The sequence below is a fragment of the Lissotriton vulgaris genome, chromosome 6, assembly GCF_964263255.1.
Source record: "Lissotriton vulgaris chromosome 6, aLisVul1.2, whole genome shotgun sequence".
Lineage (NCBI taxonomy): Eukaryota > Metazoa > Chordata > Amphibia > Caudata > Salamandridae > Lissotriton > Lissotriton vulgaris.
Window position 1 is genome coordinate 881,188,179 of NC_141694.1, and position 21,425 is coordinate 881,209,603.

General features: G+C 44.5%; 1 protein-coding gene across 1 annotated transcript in view; it reads left to right on the forward strand.

Annotated features, from left to right (window-relative positions):
• Positions 1-21,425, forward strand: part of SYNE1 (spectrin repeat containing nuclear envelope protein 1) — a 2,319,318-nt gene that overhangs the window by 1,596,010 nt on the left and 701,883 nt on the right. Inside the window, exons 94-96 of the mRNA XM_086926873.1 lie at positions 1,474-1,641; positions 4,196-4,357; positions 5,624-5,818. Of these exons, the coding sequence (XP_086782999.1) occupies positions 1,474-1,641; positions 4,196-4,357; positions 5,624-5,818 (525 nt within the window). The remainder of the gene's footprint in view (positions 1-1,473; positions 1,642-4,195; positions 4,358-5,623; positions 5,819-21,425) is intronic.

The window sequence follows — 21,425 nt, forward strand, 5'->3', positions numbered from 1 at the left end:
AAATATCTCCTGTCTAGATCAATTGGATGTTCTATAGCATACCCAGTTGCTTATAAATATCTCTGTATATTAACTGCACATTCTCCTTCACTAGTTAGCTTTTGCCTCTGGAACAATGTTACGATGATGATACTGTATGGTTCGTCCTCTAATATTAGAATTGGATGGGCACCAATCCCCCACTCCACCTATTGGTGTCTATGTAGTTCCTTGCTTGCATCCTGTCCTACATTATTATTTATGTTGATCTTCATATTGCACTGCAGCTTACTTAAAAGTTTGGAGACCTGCCTTTGTACATGTTGTTGACGACTTTTCTTGCACATTTAATTTGTTCTTTCTCTCTTCTTACTCTCTGTTAGCTGTATAAGTTATGCTGTGTTGTGGGACATGCTCTCATGCTTGTGTGCCCAAATGTTCTATATATAAAACTATAAATGAATACATAAATAAAATGTATGCACCAAAAGGTGCCATGGCATTTACTCCTTTATCACAACATTATAAACGTGGGAGAAGAGCCGTCATTGGCTAAGCTGTAGCAAGATATCTAACTTAAATGTAGCCACATTCATTTGCTGCACAATATTTTAAAGTAACAAGGTGCAATGTTAAATTATGGCACTATGCAAATGCTAGTTAGCAGTATCAATAACCTATTAACAGGCAAAGTATTTACAAATTCATATATGTTCGTTACAAAGAGTTTTTATATACTGGATGATTGTACACCAATACTGTGAGTGTTCTGTTGTTCACTTGCGGCAAGTATTTCTCAATCATTTACTAAAGACATTCATTATTTAAAAACAATATAGTGACTTTATGCAATGTTATCAGTTACTATAACAGCAGGGAGTTAATGCTGGGCTCCTGTGATGTACCCATTTCAATACTTAAACAGTCCCTGAATTATAGTTGTTTGTGGGGATTTAAAGAGGCAGATACATTGATTATTGCGTTTGACGAATGCAATACTTTATCTTGTTTAAAGTGCCAATGCGCTTTCCCTGTAGGAATAAACATCAACCAAGAACCAAACAAAGAAAATCAACAAATGCTTCAAACATGACAATGTAATATCATATGCCAAAATAAATTAAAAATATCATAAAGAGCCTCAAAAGAATTAGCAAATACAAACAAAAATGATCAAATATAAATATTCGGTTTTTCATTCATGTAGACTTTAAATAGTGTAAGATAAATTATTCCATTATTTGGGGGGTTAGGGAAAAACATTGTTAGACTCACTGAACTGCATTTTCCAAAGAATCCCATTCAATTAATTTTGACGTAACAGCTGCAAAAAGTGCAGCTGATAACGGTGGAACTAATGTTTTTTTTCATAAGTAAATCCAGCCCCCCTGTCCGATTCATGCCTTATTCGGTTCTCAAGCAGAAGTGTCTGGGGCTGTCCCTAAGTCATTGTTATATTTGTTGAAAATGCTGTGTTGTGCTTCATGCTTGTAGGACATTGCTTATTACCAAGCCTTATCTGCTGAACAATTGCAGACTGATGCAGCCAGAATTCAGCCCAGTGCCACATCAAATCAGGATCACTATGAGCCAAGGCTCGAGTCAGCTACCAGTTCGAAACTGGATGACCTGCAGCGGTCCTGGGAAACTCTGAAGAATGTGGTAAGTCATAATATTGATAACTCAAAAGTAGTGCTTTGAGGCCAGCTCACATAATGTTTAAATAGAATTTGAAGTAGTACTTTAGCAGTACTACTTCACGCACTCACAAGTACCTTTGTAAACTGTGCCCTAAATGTCCAAATCAATAGCAGTAAAAGTGCAAAGAGGTCCCATCCCTTCCCATGCAGTAGACCCACAGTAGTACCACTTCTTGTACTCCTAAATGTCTTTGTGAATAGGCCACAATAAGTCTTAGCAATTTTGTTTTATTTATTTAACAATTCATGTTGTGCTTCTGCACTATAAGTTAGTAGTGTACTTTACAATTAAAGAAATAGCACAAAACAGCAGTGATGTTGATTAAAGTTGAACATTGACTTATCAGCCAATGTACAAAGACATTTATGAAGGTATGAAGTTGTGATGCAGGAGTACTAGTTTACATCCTTATGAATGCCTTAGGGCATGATTATATTTTTGGCAGTCCTGGAGTGGGCTGCCATTCCCGTGCCCCGCTCCAGGATCGCCAAACCTGTAGTCAGACGCCTTCCAGATTAGGAGCTTTCTCCTGGTCTGGTGGGCAGTCCTTTGGCGTTCCCATGTGGATACCAATGAAAAAGGCACTAGAATGGGAAAGCCAAAGCCTGTTCCTGCACGGCATGGACTCTGCAGTCCATGCTGTGCAGGAAAAGGGGTGAATGTTCACTTGGGGCACAACATGTGCCCCCCTGCATGCTTCGCCATGGCCTAAGGCACCGGGGGGCCCTGGAGAGCCCCCATAGTTGCCTCACTACCAACCTTTTCATGGCAGGCTCACGCTATGAAAAGGCTGGCAGTGAGGAAACTCATAATATGCTTGGTGGTGCCGCAGCAGTACCACCAGCATATCATTGCCTCACACCGCTGCAACACCGCCAGGGAATAGTGGTTCCCCGGTGGTTGCAGCAGGCCTGTGGCTGTCTGACTACCAAACTCAAATTAGGGCAGCCAGGAACTCAGGTGTGGCGGTCGCTGCCGTGCCACCGCAAACTCATAATCACCCCCTTAATGAATTGGGTCTTATGATGCTGTGTCCGCTTCCAGGAATTATAGTTTAGGCCTAGGGTAAAGGGCCCACATTGCCTCAAACCTCTAGTTTATGTAAGAACTATTGTTACAGGCCTTTTTGACTGATGACATCATGTTTCTTCTAAAAGTTGTTAGAAATTGCTTCCATTTTAATAAAGGAATATCTTTTACTTTTTGTATATTACACAAAGGCTTCTAATATGTTATGGGGCTTGTTAATCTGCAAGATAGATAAATTCCTAATCACTCACCTGTGATCTGTGTGTAATTAGCAACTTAACTGGTTTGCTTCTTGCTCAGTTTACTAAGGCCCTCATTAGGATGTCAGTTGGAAAGCCTCCTACTACAGGTCAGAAGCTTTCTGACTGTCATCCTTGGTTTGAATTCTAATCGCCGTATTATGAGCTCAGTGGCTAGTCGGAAAGCAAACATAATACCTTGCGGATGGTGTTTACTCCATCTGTATTATGATGTTAGTTTCCAACAGGCTTTCCATGTCAGGCTTTCTGACATGGAAAGCCTATCGCTAAGTGACTTTGGGGAGCCCCTAGCAGGCCCCCCTTCTTGCGGCCTCCGGTTGGGGGCCGAGGGGGTACCTATAGTGCACCCCCCCTGTAAGTCACTCACGGTGCCTGACACATGGTGCAGGAATTTTCACTGACTCCCCTTTCTCTATAGGGAACTTGTGCTGCTGACGGTTTCCGTCCGCTGCACAAGCTCCCATAGAGAAATGGGAGTTTGCGAACACACCATGTGCGGTCCCATCGAAATACGGTGTTTGGAACTGCTGACCTACATTCGCTCGGTTCCCATACCAAGACAGTGTTGATCGGAGGCAACACCAACCAACATCATTATAGGGGCCTAAAAGTCTTTTGACTTCTGTTATTTGTATAAATTGTGTTGGGCAGGCGTGGCCTATGCAGGTAAGAGTGATGGGAGCAGGTGTGTGGGAGGGGGGGGGTCTTTTCGACAGACGACGAGGAACATTTATTTTTTTATTTCTTCATTTTCCTTCGTCATCGTCTGTCGAAATTCCTCCCCACCCGGCCCCACTGCAACACCGCTCTTACCTGCACTGGCCGCTGCTGGTGTTGGGTAATTAAAAACAATTGGCACACTGTGGAGAGCCCACCTTTAAAATTCCTAGTTTTATTATGTTGCTAAAAACCTTGCACTGTTGCTCTTATGTAATTTCTAGCATGCATTTTTTTAAGTTCTGTTCTGCAGTGAAACCTCACTTAATACATTTAGTAGCTTAATAAGGATTCCCTGGGCCGTACTATAAGTAAGCTTAGTACCCCCTTCTTTTTCGTTGGGTGCGGATAGGTTTAATTGGGATTAGGTGAACCTGTACACCCTGAACCCCTCCACCTTTGCATCAGCTGTGCTAATGATAGCTGCAACCCTGCTTTTCTGTCATTTAATAGATGGCTACAACTCCATATATCACTTGATGTTGCAGACTTCTCTGTTTTCCTTCTAGATAAGTGAAAAGCAGCGCACATTGTATGAGGCTCTGGAGCGCCAGCAGCGATACCAAGACTCTCTTCAGTCTGTATCAACCAAAATGGAGGCTATTGAAGCAAAGCTTAATGAGACCGTGGAGTCCTGCAAGAGCCCAGAGAGTCAGATGGCAGAACATCAGGTTACTAAGATTGGCTTCCATTTAAAAAAATCATTTGCCTTGTAGCACTGCATTAACGCTATACATCAATGTAGGTCATTTCAGTTCCACTTTGAAACACTTTGTTGATAATCACTGGAGGGAAATGTTGTGCAGTATTTGGATACTTGAGGTACTTACGTTTTTGAGTCCTTGCTTACTCAGGGGCAGAATGACACTTCTCAGTTGCCTCGCGTTTACTACGTAAACAATATTCCATTGCAGTTGTGCTTGGCAGTCTGTTTGTTAACATTGTTGACATTTTTATGAATTCCTTAGTAACACTAGACCCATAGCTATTAATATCAGGAGTGCTACTAAGTATTGTAAGTGGGACACTGACAGTCCATTCTGAAATGATGAAGTACCTGCTTATCGGCAGCTTCAAGATTTTTGATGAAGCCCTTTGTTATTTTTGATTAAGCGCCTGTGACAACGGTCCTCATTTCCACTGTAAAATGTATTTTCCATTCACAATTCTCTGGTTAGACCTCAATTCCTCTCGTTAGACTTAATTTCTTATCCAGTATTTCACCTGGAAAACACATCTAATTTCAACAGGTGGAGTCTATGTGTGAAAAATATTTACCTGCATACCTGCAGTGTTCTCAGTGATTCGTAACTCTCACAAGGCCAGTAATGTTTGTCACTGGCTACTTGTAAATTAACAGATGGCTTGTAATTGAGCCCAATGGTATTTTAATTGCACAACACATTTTACATCACCCCACCTGTGCTTTTACTGTCAACAGGTGTAACAGAACGGGGCTTCATAAAATACTACTGCCTTTGCAATACTGGCCAGTTTCCTATTTCTTGTTTTCGCTTCAAACAGTATTTCGTGGATGGGACAGACCTGCTTCACTGTAGCTGTGCATTGCTGCCACTTCTTTTCATATTTTTTTTCCTTCGTTTTCAAATGGTCAGTGTTGTCTGAAGTGTGAAATGTCCTTTTATGTCCTTTGTTTGCATGACATGCATGTCTTTGGTTGGTGCTTGGAGGCACACCAGGCTGGTGACTACTCATGTATTCTTTTTTCCTACTCATTCTAAAATGAAACCTCAATAAATTCGAAATTTAGTGAATGGATGCAAGAAAGATTTAATCTGTTAACTGTTTAACCATGTTTTCACGAAAAGTCACTCGTAATTCTTTAGCGAGTTGCAATTTCTTCTTTTTAGTCTTGGCCACATTGTTTCAAAAGTAAAGCATGTTTTACTGTGACCTTGCATTTCTTCTGTTTGAAGGCACTGATGGATGAAATTTTAATGTTGCAAGATGAGATCAGCGAGCTTCAGACTTCCTTTGCAGAGGAGCTGGTCACTAGCTCACTGGACACAGACACAGCTGACCAGTTGGCTTTGCAGTCCACACTCACTGTACTGGGAGAGAGGATGGCCACAATCCGGATGAAAGCTCTAGGGAAACGGCAGTTACTTGAGGTATGAACATTAAAAGAAGTCCAGTAGTTGATGCCTTTGGATTATTTTAATATTTTGAGCTTTGACTGCCAGTCATTGAAGGTAAAAAGTAGAATTTACTATGGGGAAAATGTTCACTTATGCAATCCTGCTCTTATTTTTATTCTGAGAGGGAATGCTTTCAAGGTCTTTTGAACTTGCCAACTTGCCACAGTGATGACTATTTTTGATTTTAGCCACGAATTGAAAGTTGTTGTTCTCAAAGTGTTTTCAGTGAATGAAGAACATTGTTGAGGGATAGTTTTCAGCAGCGAACATTCACTTCTGTGTACCTTGTGGTTTTTGTTTGTCTCCTATTTATGTGTACACGTTTAACTAAAGGCGGCAGGACTTGCTTGTGTGTGTGTCTTTTGTATGTTGTATGTGTCTTGTCAGCTGTACAATGCAGTTTGTGAGATCTCAAGCAGCCCTACAGAGGAATGTGAGCGGACACATTGTCTGGATTACGAGGGTCTATACAATCAAAGTGATATTGGAGAAGAGAAGAGATTTAAAAAAATATTTTATAGATTGTTTGGCAGCTCCGTTTGAAATACCATTTAATGGTTTTGGGAGAAACGAGTGGCTTCAGGGAACTGTAGATATTTGCAGAGGCTCATTGTATGATAAAATGATGATCACACATTATATTATGTATAAAAATGTGGTTGTCACTAGATTGGCAACCTAAATGTCAACTTTTCATTCATTTAAAGTGTAACAATATTGACTATAAAAATATTGTGGACAAAATATCACATTGCATTGGTAAGTATATATATTTATGATATATATCTATGTATTATTGTACTTTTATTAACATTTCAATTGTTTTAAAAAAAAGTATATGTTTAACCCCTTCGAGGCTAATGACGAGCTGGGCTCGTCATGGCGCTTACCTGCCGTGCGCGGATGACAAGGCCAGCTCGTCATAAAATAATGTAAAACAATAAATCCCAGCGCAGGACGGGAAAACGCCTAGCAGCCATGGGGTTAAAAATGAACTAGAAAATACAAATAGGAAGTATTTTATTAACCTTTAAAAAGCCCAATTCTATTCTTAGAACACATAAAACTAAAATACATGACAATATATTACATTTCGATTATTGAATTATGAATGAAAATATATGTATTATACCAATAAATACAATTATAAATAAACAATACATTATCATTAATTTAAATTAACTAATAAAACAATGTAAACATTTTCAGTTAATAGTTTTGAAAAACACTTAAAAATGTGTTTTATATTTATTAAAGTATCCCTACTTCCTTTTTAACAAGCAAATATTTTTGAATACTAAATCACATAACACATTTTTTTTAATAATTTGACAAAAACAAAACAATAAAAAGAATAAAAAGAAATGGAATAATTATAAAAAAATATATTTTAGATTAAAAACCCTCAAAATATCCACATTTAAGCAAGAAAATAGTGACCATAAACCAATTGAAAAACATAAAAAAATATTTTTAAAAACTATTTAAATACACAACTCTAACTGCAACTCTAACTGCAATCATGAAAACATTGGGAATTGGTGTCAGATGTCAGATTTACTATTCTAATTCCAGTCTAACAAATGTTGGGAAAAAATTAATTCAGTGGGTAAGGAAGGGGTCAGATTTTCTGTTCTCACTCCAGGTTAACAAATATTCGGTAAAGGGTATACATTGAGAGTGGAGGGGGTCACATTTACTAAACACTCTCTAGAGTGTCAAATAGTGGGAACGCACTATGGGCGGACGGATCTATTATTCTAAAATCAGTTCAACAAAAGTTGGGGAAAGTGCATATATTTTTGGGGGTCAGATTCACTTCACCAAAATAATACAAATACCATTTAAAAACCAACTAAGAAATTAAATGATTTTTTTAAACATTGCAAAATCATTCAACTACCTTAAATTTCAGACACAAATTTAAAACAATAAAAATAAAAATCCCTCAAACTCATACATAAACCTTGCACAATTGATATATATTATTTGTTTAATAAAAAAAATTCTATCCATCTAATCTCCAAATAAAACCAATTTCCCGAAAAATGTATTACTATTTCTTAGTAGTTCCTTATTCGGTTTGCAAAATAGAACAAACCACTTGAAAAAAGTACACATGGTGGTTGAAATATGTATATACATAACTCAACAAGCAGGGGTGGAAGGTCCCACTAACGTCTGTCTACAAATTACAGATTGTCACTGAGAAACATCACAATATCATAACATGCCATAATGTCTGTGATGCAGTCTAAGATGATTTATGAAAAGCAAGTCACCAGTATGCCTGTCCACCACCAAGGGGGTCCCTAATCTGCCTCTTTATGTGGATAACCAACCAAAAAAGTAATAGCTTAAACCAATTTGTGTTTCAATGGTTCCCCTTTTCTTGTATCCGTTCACAGCAGTGGCTATTTGTCTGCTCACCCTCGCTTGTCTTCCAGTCTCTCCCACTACCTTAGCAACTGAATGTGTGCAGGCACTACCATGTTGCAGTGTATTATCATTTTCTTTTACACCCAGACTTTGGGCTGGTCGGCTCAGAATGCGACTTACAATTAGGACAACAATAGGTCCACTCACGGAGGGCACACATCAGGTTTGGCTTCAAGAGCCAGTAGTATAATTTCTAATTGTATGGTCACCTGCCCATCCCCTTTCGGTCATCATCAGAGTGGCAAGTACAGTGGCTTCTGCTCATGCCCATCTCTGAAGGTCTCCAGACCAATGTTTCGGTACCGTCGCTTCATGGGACTTCTAGGCCATCGCTATGTGCCTTTTCACTATCACAACGGCCTGACTTAGAAACCTCAAATGGTATTTGAATTCCCTCTGTTGGGACATTAGTCCCAGCAAGCATAGTAAGGAATCCAGTGGCCATGTCCGACTGACCAGTTCACTGATGGTTTCCAGTACGGTCTCCCAATACCACAAAAATAACAGGCACTGCCATACCATGTGAAAAATCCTGTCTGTGGGGATCTACATGTCTGCATGTTCGAGGGGGCATTGGGAATTCACTCCCTCATACATACAGGCAATACGCACTGGGGTGAGCTAGATCTGGTATAGGTTCTTGAAATGGTTGTATTTTAATTGGATATTCCAAGACACCCTATGGGCAAACTCCAGGATTTTGGTCCATTGGTCCTGGGCTATAACTTTCCCTATGTTTTGCTCCCTGCCATTTCTAAGTTGTGCCAATGAGGCGACATTTAGCGTTAGTAGGGAATTATATAACACTATTACCATTCTCCTGCCTTCCCATGAGTGAGCAGCATCTGGAGTGCTAGCATTGTGGGGGTCTCCACACCTTCTTGCTCCCACGTTTGCAGCAGTATATCAGCTATTGTATTATAGGTAATGAAATGTCCAAGTCCTAGAGTAAATTCACCCTTGGTATGTTCGGAAAGTCCTGTATATATAAAGGTTGCTCTGTAGTTCTATGATACCAGCCTCTGTCTGCACCTTCATATAATGAGTGGCTGTGGGGGAGTGAAGTACCATAGTGGATAACATCAGGGCACCCTCACCATTTAGGAGTTACATATCTTATCCAACAGTGTCTCTGCATCTCCCCTAGCTTAATTGTCTGTGGCTGTCGTTTTCCCAGAATCAATAACCAGTACAATATCTCAGGTATTTGCGTATACCAAACACATCTGTCCGTTCTGAGTCTGGGTGAGGTTTCAGCCATCAAGTGATCCACTGCAGTTGAACTGCAGCATAAAACTGTTCATAATTGGTGGCCCCAAGCCCCCATCTGCCAGTGGGTGTTGTATTTTGTCGAGGCTAACTAGTTTTCTGCCCAACCCCCAAATGACATTAGAGAGAATTTTGCGGAAGTCAGTAAACACCTTCTGGGAAGCTGGACAGGTAGAGCTGAGAAGCACTATAGTAACCAAGGAAGGATCAGCATTTTAGATATAGCTATCCTGCTCATTGAAGACAATTGTGACAGAAGTGCACTTGGTTTCTGCTGTCCAAGTCCCCAGTGCCAGATCCCTTTCTCCAAAATTGTACAATTGCTCCCCCAATTGGCAATACCTTTAGCACCCCCTGTAAGCCCCTTGTAAATGATACCTCTGGTACCTAGGGTAGGGAGGCTAAAGAGGGTCCCTATGGGCTACAGCGTGTTTTTTGCCATTCCCAAGGGACCCCTCAGCACTCTCATGTAAATTGCCATTGTAGGTTGTGTGCCATGGTGCAGAGAAAAGTGAAGACATAACATGGCACACCCCTTATGTGCCATTCCTGCAGGCACTGCATGCAGTACAGGTAAGTCGCCCTTACTGCAGACCTTAAAGCCCTAATGCAGGGCGCACTATACTACATGTGCGGATATATCTGCCTGAGCAGGATGGTGGATAGACTATTATGAGCCTGCTGATGATGGTGATGTTACCTTTGATCTGTCTCATTGATGATATGGTGTCATTCTTTTTTACCTGTTTTATTGCCAAGAAACCAAAAAAGGGGGCATGGCTAGCAGCCAACAAAGATGGCTGCAGCCTAGGAAAGCTCTGCGATCGACGGCGTTTCTCTCCGCCAATACTGTAATAAATCCGATGGCTCTCCACAATCCGAGAGCAGGAAATGGCACCGGAACAGCCAACGCAAAATCACTGAAGGTTTTGGCTCTGTACAACCACCCAACAGAGACCTAGACCGTGTAGAGGGGCCACAGCGTAGGAGGCGAGGATATGCCGGGGCCTTGCCTAGCCTGAACACTGCCGTGAGCGGGGGCGAACCCGAACTGTATCCCTACGACGGCGGAAGTTAGCGCGCCAACATAGATAGCTCCGGTGGCTGCCGTGAGCCGAGCCGCACCTCATGACGGGCGGAACCCCGAATCGACTGCCCGGATCAAGAACGACTCCCAAGCAATGCCCTTGCCGGATGGACCCAGAACCAGAAAAAACTCATCAACAGTCGTTCTAGGGCCCGGTCCGAGAGCACACTCCATGATGATGCCGAGTGCACACTGCTGAAATAGAAGGGGACCGAAGGCGGCATAGGCAGTATGCAGAAACCCTGCACTCTGTCACACTACCCGGGACGGCCCGCAACGTATCTACGAAGTGTGCCCTACAGATTAAATATCATTAAGCGCAGCGTAGAGACCTGGTTGCCCTGAAGCGACGACACATGCACTAATGTGGGTGACAACAACACGGTACGACCCGCATTCCCCTGGGCCAAAAACGTTCCCACACGACATTTGCGTGCAGTCGCAATTGCCACGCATGGTACTGGCAAGTCCTACACCAGAGGGCGACACATTAGTACAGCGAGGGACTAAAGCTCGCCAAGAAGCTAAAGCAACATCATAAGCACCAAATAGAATTTTAAGGCGCAGTAGAATACCCCAGAGATTCCGGGTGGAAGCAGTGAGCCAGAACCAGCACCAATAGGGTCCTAAAGCTCTCACCAGCGGGCGGCCTGATTTTGGAAAAGCGACAGCGAGGAAAATGAAAACCGAAAGGCTTCTCATGGACGATATCCCCGCAGGCAGGAATCGGTGACTACTGTTCTCCCCACCAACCACGGAGGCCTGGTGACACCGCCATGTGAGTTAGACACTATGGGAGGACGAGGCCAACATGCGATGCAAACCCAACAAGCTGGAAAAATACACCTACAATAAAGACCAGCCGATCACACCAGAGACACTTACAGACAGTGGAGATGGCTCACAGATCATGAAACCTAAAGAGGTCACCCTGCAGGACATAATGGCCTCCTTACACCAGGTACAAACATCCATTGGCACTATATTTACTGACATTACGCTGCAACGTGCTGATGTTTCCAAAATGAGTACGAGAATAGAAGGGGTTGAATCTACTACAGCGGCTGTCTCCAATGACACAGCAACTCTGCAGCGGCAAGTCCGGAAATTAGAACTGGCACACAAGCAAATGGAGAACAAGCTCAACGATTAGGAGGGCCGCTCACAACGTAACAACATAGGCTTGGTTGATGTGCCGGAAAGCGTGAAGGGACCGGCCATCAACCTCTTTGTAGAAGACCTCGTCAAGACCCAACTACAGCCACATGGGCTATCCAGCTTCTTCTCTGTGGAACGGGCCCACCAAGTGCCTGGAGGATGACCCCGACCGGGCACCACACCCAGGCCCATACTGGCGCACATATTCAATTTCCGTGGCAGGGACACAATTCTGCACTCGGCGCGCATTGCCCCCCAATACATATTTAAAGCTGCACTGTAACCCTCTCCCTAGACTACACGATGGCCGTAACTAAGCAACGGCGGAATTTCTTGGATGTTAAGAAAGAACTTCGCAATCGAGAACTTGATTGCGCAATGCTGTTCCCTGCGAAATTGAGGGTGGAGGCGGAAGGAAAAACCTGTTTTTTTACAACACCTCAGGAGGCCCACGTATGACTGGAGAGTTGGCGCCCGGCCATGGGGCCCAGAAGACAGGGACAGAGGCAGAGACACCCAACCACGATATCAGGCTCATCTGGAGCAAAAGAGATGGAAGCCACTGGTGGTATGACTACGCAGAATATGAATGAGGACTCAGATTGAAGTCACGCCTAATGGAACATGGAATTGAGAGGAGAAACACCCCCAAAGACATGGGCGTGTGAAGACCCAACAACGCCATACTTGGCGGTGGGAAATCTGCTAAACAAGACTCACTGGTTATACAAACTGATTTTGCCAGTGATACTTGTTTTTGTAGCAGCGACATTGAACAGTGAACAATTGGCCGTGGTAAAATATAGGTTTATGGGAGAGACAGCAGGAGATCGCTAAATGGCTCTCCCCCCTCACGCAAGTACAAAGTTCTGGTAATTAATTAAGCACTCTGCTAAGTTGGGGTGACGGTAGTTCAGAGTCTGCCATGCAGGGAGGCAGGAAGGTGGGAGGGGGGTAGGGTTCAGTTAAGGGGGTTATTGTTTGATTTATTACTGATGCATAGTGATGCACTCGATGGCATACATGATGGCAATATGGCATGCACCCTACAGGTCACCCTCCATTTATACATTGCTATTGTCACATATGACGTGAATAGATATACTCATGGCTGTTTCGAACACTCAGGCCTTAAACGCTATGGGGGATGTTACCTCCTCTCACTGTACTGTCCTGGAATGTAAATGGGCTGGGGGATAAAATAGAAAGGGGGCTGGTCCTTCAATACATTAAACGGAAGGGTCCAGCGGTTGCACTGATACAAGAATGACACTTGGTGGGCTCAGCCTGTAAAGCCCTGGATAGATGGGGCTACAAAATGGCAACACACTCAGAATTCACCCCCGGGTCTCGGGGGGTTGGAATCCTGGTCCATAAACGTTTCCCCTTGATAATAAATGGGTCCTGGACAGATGACCTGGGGCGCTTTGCAGCGACATTATGTCAATGGGAAGGGCGGTCGTACAATATGGTATCAGTCTATGTCCCACCGAAGCTGCATCAGTTAACCTTCCCGGCCCTGGGGAAATTCTTGTTATTACTCCTGCAGGGAGAACTCATCATGGGGTTGACTTTAACGCTACGATTGACGCTCCATAGATAGAAAACCCACCAGAGATTACAGTTGTGCAAATTTCAAGTTAGCGGACTTTGTCAACACAATCGGTCTCACTGATACCTGGAGGGCCAGATACCAACAGGAGCGACTTTATACCTTCCACTCAGGTGTTCACAATAGTCTTTCAATAATAGACTGCATATTCACATTAGCAGCAGGGTTGGAAAGGGTACTAGAGATAATAAATTTACCCAGAGGTATCTCAGACCACTCACCAGTGCTAGTTACATATGCATCCTACACCCCGGGAAGAAGCCAACTGTTTTCGATGTACCCTGGCTATCTGAAAAATCACACGATTGGGAAAGGTCTGCTCGCAACCACGGAACAATATTTAGCAGCAAATGAACACTCAGTGTTCTCTCCAACGAGGCTGTGAGAGGCATACAAAACAGTATTACGTGGCCTGGCAATCTCACTAGTTGCAAGTCATAAAAAGGTACAAAAACAACAGATCGAGACGCTAGAGCAAGGGGTAGCCCAAGCAGAGGCTGACCACGCCACAGACACCACTGATGACACTACGCATGAGTTGCATCTAGCACAACAATAATACAAGGCCTTTGCATGGGAGAAGCCGAAATCCATACTCACCAGCACGCACCATACTTTTTACGAACTAGGTGATAAAGCAGGCAAACTCCTAGCCTGGCTAGACAGAAAGGAAAGGGCCAACCGATGGATAGCTCAACTCCAAATAGAGTCTGGGATCGTGACTTCAGACCACCCGCAAATCGTCGACATTAGTGACCTATTATGAGAAAATATACGCGCCCATAGCCACAAATACCGTAGAAGATAATGTACCCTTTCTAAAAGACAAACGAATACTCACACTATCAAATGACGCAACTCAGGCACTGAAAGCGGATCTGGCTCAAGATGAGCTCTTATGGGCGATAGGTGCACTCCATACAGGAAAAGCCCTAGGACCTAATGGTATTGCTGTAGAACTTTACAAAAAAACAGCCACCAAACTCGTGCCACACCTACTCAACATGTACAAGGACAGTCTGGAAAAAGGAGAGCTGCCTAGGGATCAGCGCCTGGCAACGATATTCGCAATACATAAACTGGGCAAACCGCCACAGGATTGCATGTCCTACAGGCTGATATCCTTAATGCAGTAGCTAAAATACTTGCTAAAGCACTGGCCATGAGACTGAAGCCATATTTTGCAACAGTGATCCACCTGGAACAATCCGGATTTATGCCAAACCGTAACACAGCACTGAATCTCAGGCGACTCCATAATGTCATGGCGCGTAGATCTGCTATTGAAGAATATGCCATAATTCTGTCCCTGGATGCGCATATGGCATTCAACATGGTTGAATGGCCCTTTCTCTTCGTGGTTCTCCGCCACATGGGTTTCGGCTCCAAGTTCTGAGAATGCGTGGAACTGCTATATAGCAAACCCTTGGTACAAGTTGTGGTGAATGGACGCATCTCAGCTGACTTCCCCAGGGAAATACGACGAGACAAGGCTGCCCCCTGTCACCACTCTTATTTGCAATAGTGATTGAGCCACTGGTGGCATGGATACAGCAGGATCCGGTCATCCGCGGGTTAAAATGGGCTGTGGGATGGGAGGATCCAATATCGCTATATGCGGATGATGTGTTGGTATACTTGGCATCCCCTTCGTACTCTCTTAATTGCCTATTGGATATATGTGCTGCATATGGGTGAGTCTCGGGCTACACAATAAACTGGGCAAAATCACTCATCTTTATACTTCATGGGCCCCTGTCGCTACTTTCGCGAAACTGCGACATACAGATAGCTGACAAGGGATTCAAATATCTTGGCATTTACATAACACATCAAGTCACTCACTTCATTAAAGAAAACCTCAGGCAACCCCTGGTGCGTTTCCGCCGAGATGCCAACCACTGGCGATCGCTACCACTCACACTACTGGGTAGGGCAGCTCTCTTTAAGATGATGGCACCCCCCAGATTCTAATATGTCTTACAGAACACACCGTTCCCGGTCTCCCTTGCATACTTTACAGCGACAAAGTAACAAAGCTGCTGTGGGATGGGAGATCAGCCCGTATAGCCATGCATAAACGAGTGAAGAGCTGGTACGACGGAGGTATCGCCCTCTCCAATATAAAAGCATACTACTGGGCACCACAACTCATTGTAATAAACCAATAGCTACATGCACCACAGAATGAACCGGTGTTTCGCATAAATAGGCATCTCCTGGGGCAGAAGGGATTATGAGGGCACTATACAATAACCCCAGAAGGATGGCTCTTACAGGTCCAACAGCACATACAATCCAGGTCTTGCATGAAGCACAACTAGTACTGGGCTGGGAGGGGGTCACGACACAAGCAACACCATTAAGGGACACCCGGAAACTAGGCAAACTGAGAAATACCAAAGGATGTAGACAATGGGACCTAATCGGTATCTCAAAGGTGGGAGATATGTGGAAAAAAGGAGAGATTGTCACATTCACACAGCTACAAATCACCTACAGCTTAGCAAAGACAGAAACTTTTAGATATATACAGATTAGACATGCACTTATGGCAGTAATTCCACCAGGCACACAACTACCGGAGGCCTCACCCCTAGAGGGCAGACTACTGACAGACCACTTGACTAAAAAAGCCATTTCCCAAACATATCGGAAAATAATAAACAACCAGCCAGACCCCACGACGGTCCTTAAGGAACTGTGGGAGGCTGAAGTAGGAGCTTTGGATGAGGCAGACTGGAAGGAAGCAATTGCATCCCCAAAAGAGGTAGGGTCCCCCTAAAATAAAGCTAATACAATTAAAAATTCTACACAGCACTTACTATACATGAGTACTGCTGCATAGACTAGGCAGTGCGGACACACAACTCTGCCTATGACAGTGCGGAGCACCAGGCACATTTTGGCACACACTCTGGCAATGCCCGAAAATCACATCCTATTGGGAAGAGATTATGCACACGATTTCCCAAGTTATAGGAGTGACGATTCAGCTGGAACCAAACAGATGTCTGCTCAATATTTGGGAACCTACAGATCTCAACCATGTGGCTCAAGGCTGGGTGGCACTGGGTATGACATTGGCAAAACGGAATATAGTGCAGCACTGGGGCTCCAGATTAACCCCTAACCATCAACAGTGGTGCCAGGACATGGACAGTACAAAGATTTTCTTTACCATTATGTATGCGCTATCGACAATACAATGTAATGCATTACTGTTTTTCAACCGCAAATGCCAATAAATATTTTTTTAAAAAAAGAAACCAAAAATGTGTATATAATTGCCCTGTGCCCTACTGGGACTCTACATAATGTTTGTGCATTTACTGTCTGGCTGTCTCACTGTCATGCTTGTATGTTTGGAACCAAAAAATAAAACCAAAATAAAAATATTTTGATAAACCAAAATATCTGCCTGAATAGATATACCCCCGTAAGTTCTAAGTCGATCCTTGGATATTTCACGTGAAGAGGGAGACCATTTTAAGTACATGTGCCGGAAACTGGTAAATTTTGGTTCCCCTGCTACATGATGACTTCACTAAAACTATAGATGTTTGGTATCAAACATCTCATATTAATAAACCCACACTGATTCCCACGCTGCGCAGCTCCACCTAACTGTCTCAGTGCCTGTTTTTCCTGCATTTGCCTAGGATTGTTTTGCCGTCCCTCTGTGCCAGTCCGCCTCTTGTCCCCTCGCCGCTGCATCCCCTGCGGCCCCGCCCCCCGCTTAGGTTTGCTCTTCCCGCTTTTTAGGTCTTGGCTATTATATCCCACAGGCATTAATAGCCAAGTGTATAGAAGGCAAAACAAACTCTTGAACAAGCACGGATTACGTGCAGTTCATGTGATGCACTCGTGTGAGACGCGCATGCACAAACCCATCAGACTCGCACCGCAATGGAATGCTGCCTCCCAAGCTGCTCCCCCGCCCCCGCCCCCGCCATCAGACTTCATTGCAATGCGCTCCCGCCCCCCCCACAGCAATGCCAAGAGCTTGTTTTTTTTCTTCAGGGTGCAGCTGCCAGGTGACTTTCAGTTTGTCAAATGCAGCTCAGGTCGCTCCCTCCGCCCCACGACATCGCACACGCTATCAGACTTCATTGCAATGCGCTCCCGCCCCGGCCCTGCCGGGTGACTTTCAGTTTGTCAAATGCAGCTCAGGTCGTTCCCTCCTTCCCACGACATCGCGCACGCCATCAGACTTCATTGTAATGCGCTCCCGCCCCGTCCCTGCCGGCGGGTGACTTTCAGTTCGTCAAATGCGGCTCAGGTCGCTCCCTCCGTCCCACGACATGGCGCACGCCATCAGACTTAAATGCAATGCGCTCCCGCCCCGCCCCCCCACAGCAATGCCAAGAGGTTTTTTTTTTTTTTGCTTTCCTCCTCCCTCCTCGTGTTCGGAGCCCTCTCCACCCTGGAAGCACAAAGGCAGCTGAGACCTCGCACTGCAAATCCACTCCCCCTACAGCACTCACACATTGCCTGCCTCTGTTTACTTTGGTGGCGCCGGCGGCATTTTGAGATCATTAACCCTTTCCCCCTCTGCTGATCCTTTCAACAATGTGCAGTGCTACATGGCCTACTGCCGCTTTAAATTTGCCCTGTTTCCTTCTGATCCTCAGCAAAGCACTCACTCTGTACCCTAATCCCCTCTTATAACCTTTGAGGCTCCTCGAAAGAGTCTGTTCTGATGCTGTCTTAAACTTTGTATACAGAACTGAAGTGTACATCACCCCAGGCGGAGTAACACATAAGCCAAAGGACAGTGAGTATCTGTGAGGTATGGGAGTCCTCTTAGCATTCTGCGGGGTAGGGGCATTATTTGCATTAGTCACTGCATCTGCCACGTGGAACACCTACAGCTAGTCCTAGCTGTTTTGGACAGCACTTTGCATGCTGGGACTCGTTTCTATCACCAGTTTCCGCAATAGGTTAAATAAAAGAAAATCACAACATTCAGTGCAGTTGGTCAAATTACTAGGCTCATTAACTCTCCTGACCGCTTAAGTTACACCTCCCTCGACAAGAGGCGTCTACTTCAGTGGTCAAGCGCTTCCTCAGGCTGATCCCTCACCCACCCCCCACAGGCATCATCTCTCTCCCATATGGATCGCCCTTTTCGTGCCTTACCAAAACACCACCCTTTGTACCAACCTACAGAGCGCCTAACCCTTCTCTCCGAAAAGGTACTCACTAGCTCCCTATCTCGTTCATAGAACACCCATTGCTCCTCTGGCTTAGGGCACCCTCGGGGATTACCGCCGGATTCCTTTACCAAAGCATCCCATGCACTCACTCCCGTCCCTTCCCTGTGTACTCAATCACTGTGTGCCCATTATTTATTTCCCTGTGTACTCACTCACCGAGAGTTCATTCCTTCCCTCCTTAGGGCACACTCTAGCCCCTGTGGGATTACTCTCTCCTTCCTTTGAAGCGTAGCCCCCACCCTTAATGTCAGGGATACCCATGCCACAGCGGACTCTCTATCTGCAATCTCAGCCCCCTTCGAGCACCCTCCAACTTGTCCACAGAGCGCCTAGATCTCTTCCTGAGACTGAACGCTTTAGTTCTCGGGCACTGCTCTCAAACCTCATCTCCACTCCCCTTCTCCTCTCAGCCCTCCCCCATCCTCCTTTATCCCAGCCACCCAGTCTAGCTGTCGCCCCGAGTTCTAATTTGACATTAGACAGCAATTCCGTACTGATAATTTTGGCGTGTAGACCACAAACTACAATAACACCACCATAGGCAACTCTTAAGAAAATACGTTTATCTTTTCCTTTGTTCCACATAAATAATACGGCTTACCATCCACACTCTACAAACAAAAAAAAGATTCTCATAAAAAATAGATTTCTTGTCCATCTCCACCACACCACCACCAATAAAACACACTACTTTGAAGACACAAACTACCAACATGGCAAATTACACCACCTGCTCACGAATCAGAGTCCAACCTACACAACAACGTATATCCCACCCACCCAAAACAACACCTGCAAGCCTCTCTACACCCCTCTCTCTCTACACCCCCCTCCCTCTACACCCCCTCGCTCTACTCCCCCTCTCTCTACACCCCCTCTCTCTACACCCCCCTCGCTCTACATCCCCCTGTCTCTACATCCCCCTCTCTCTACACCCCCCTCTCTATACCCCCCTCTCTACACCCCCTCTCTCTACACCCCACTCTCTACGCCCCCCTTTCCCTCCACTCCCCTCTCTACACCCCCCTCTCTACACCCCTCTCTCTCTACACCCCCTCTCTACAACCCCTTCTCTACACCTCTCTCCACACTTCTCTCTCTACACCCTTCTCTCTCTACACCTTCTCTCTACACCCTCTCTCTCTCTACACCCTCTCTCTCTACACCCTCTCTCTATACACCCCTCTCTCTCTACACCCCTCTCTAACGCCCTCACTCTATCTATCTGTCTATCTATTTATCTGTCTTTCTGTCTATCTATCTATCGCCCTCTATCTATCATTCTCACTCTATCGCCCTCACTCTATCGCCCTCACTCTTTCTATCGCCCTCACTCTATCTATCACCCTCACTCTATCTATCGCCCTCACTCTATCTATCACCCTCACTCTATCTATCTATCGCCCTAACTGTTTCTATCGCCCTCACTCTTTCTATCGCCCTCACTCTTTCTATCGCACTCACTCTATCTATCGCCCTCTATCTTTCGCCCTCACTCTATCTATCTATCGCCCTCACTCTATCTATCTATCGCCCTCACTCTGTCTATGTATCGCCCTCACTCTATCTATCGCCCTCTATCTATCTATCGCCCTCACTCTATCTATCGATCGCCCTCACTCTATCTACCTGCCTATCTATCTATCGCCCTCACTCTATCTGCCTATCTATCTATTGCACTCCCTCTATATATCGCATCACCACTGCATCATTCAGCACCACCACAACATCACTATGCCCTACCACACCATCACTGAACGCTACAGCATCACTCGTCGCCACCACAACATCACTCAGCGCCACCACAGCATCAATCTGTGCAATCATTCAACAACAACTGGTTCAAATATGTTTTCTCAATGTTTCAAGCTTTATTACAAATGTCACAAAAAGATGTTAATATTTCACTTCTATTCTTGGATTTTCGTCACAATAAAATACACTGAACATAATCTTCACAAAAGTTATTTACAAAAGTTTAAGCTATTGCCATTAAAAATTACAATAACTTTTATTTAAGTAATAATAAAAAAAATAATAAAAGCCATTGTTATTTGTAATATCAATACATCTAAGTCACGCAAATACAACACATATTGCATTACAAATGTTATAGGTGTCACATTTGCCAAAGTTAAACTATTGGCATTGTAAATGACATATGGGCCAGATGTAGGTAAAATAGATTTACCGAATTTTAATTACCGAATTTTACCGATTCGGTAATTAAAAATCGGTAAATCTAAGGGGTGGATATGTAGGTATTCCAGATGTGCACCTAGACCGCACACGCCAATTCCGGGTGGATGACCAACTCTTTGTTGGTTACGTGGGCGCAAAGAAGGGTAAGGCTGTGCACAAGAGGACCATCTCTCGGTGGATCATCTTGTGTATCCAAGCATGTTACTCCATGGCAAGGAAGGAGCCCCCGGCTGGATTGCGGGCTCACTCCACTCGGGCCACGGCAACGACAACTGCCCTGGGCCGCGGTGTCCCCCTGCAGGACATTTTCCAGGCAGCTACGTGGGCCTCGCTGCACACGTTCGCAAGACACTACTGCCTGGACAGTCAAGTCCGGAGGGATGGCTTCTTTGGTCGTTCCGTCCTCCAGGACTTTCTGTGGTGATATTGGTTCGCAGACCCACCACCGGGGTTGGTATTGCTGGGGTATCTATTCTAAGGTAAGGAATCTATCACTAACGTGTCTCTTTCAGATGCACAAGTTACTACTTGTGTAACGATATATCTGTAAGAGACATTAGTTAGTGATAGATTCCTTACCGACCCACCCATCCT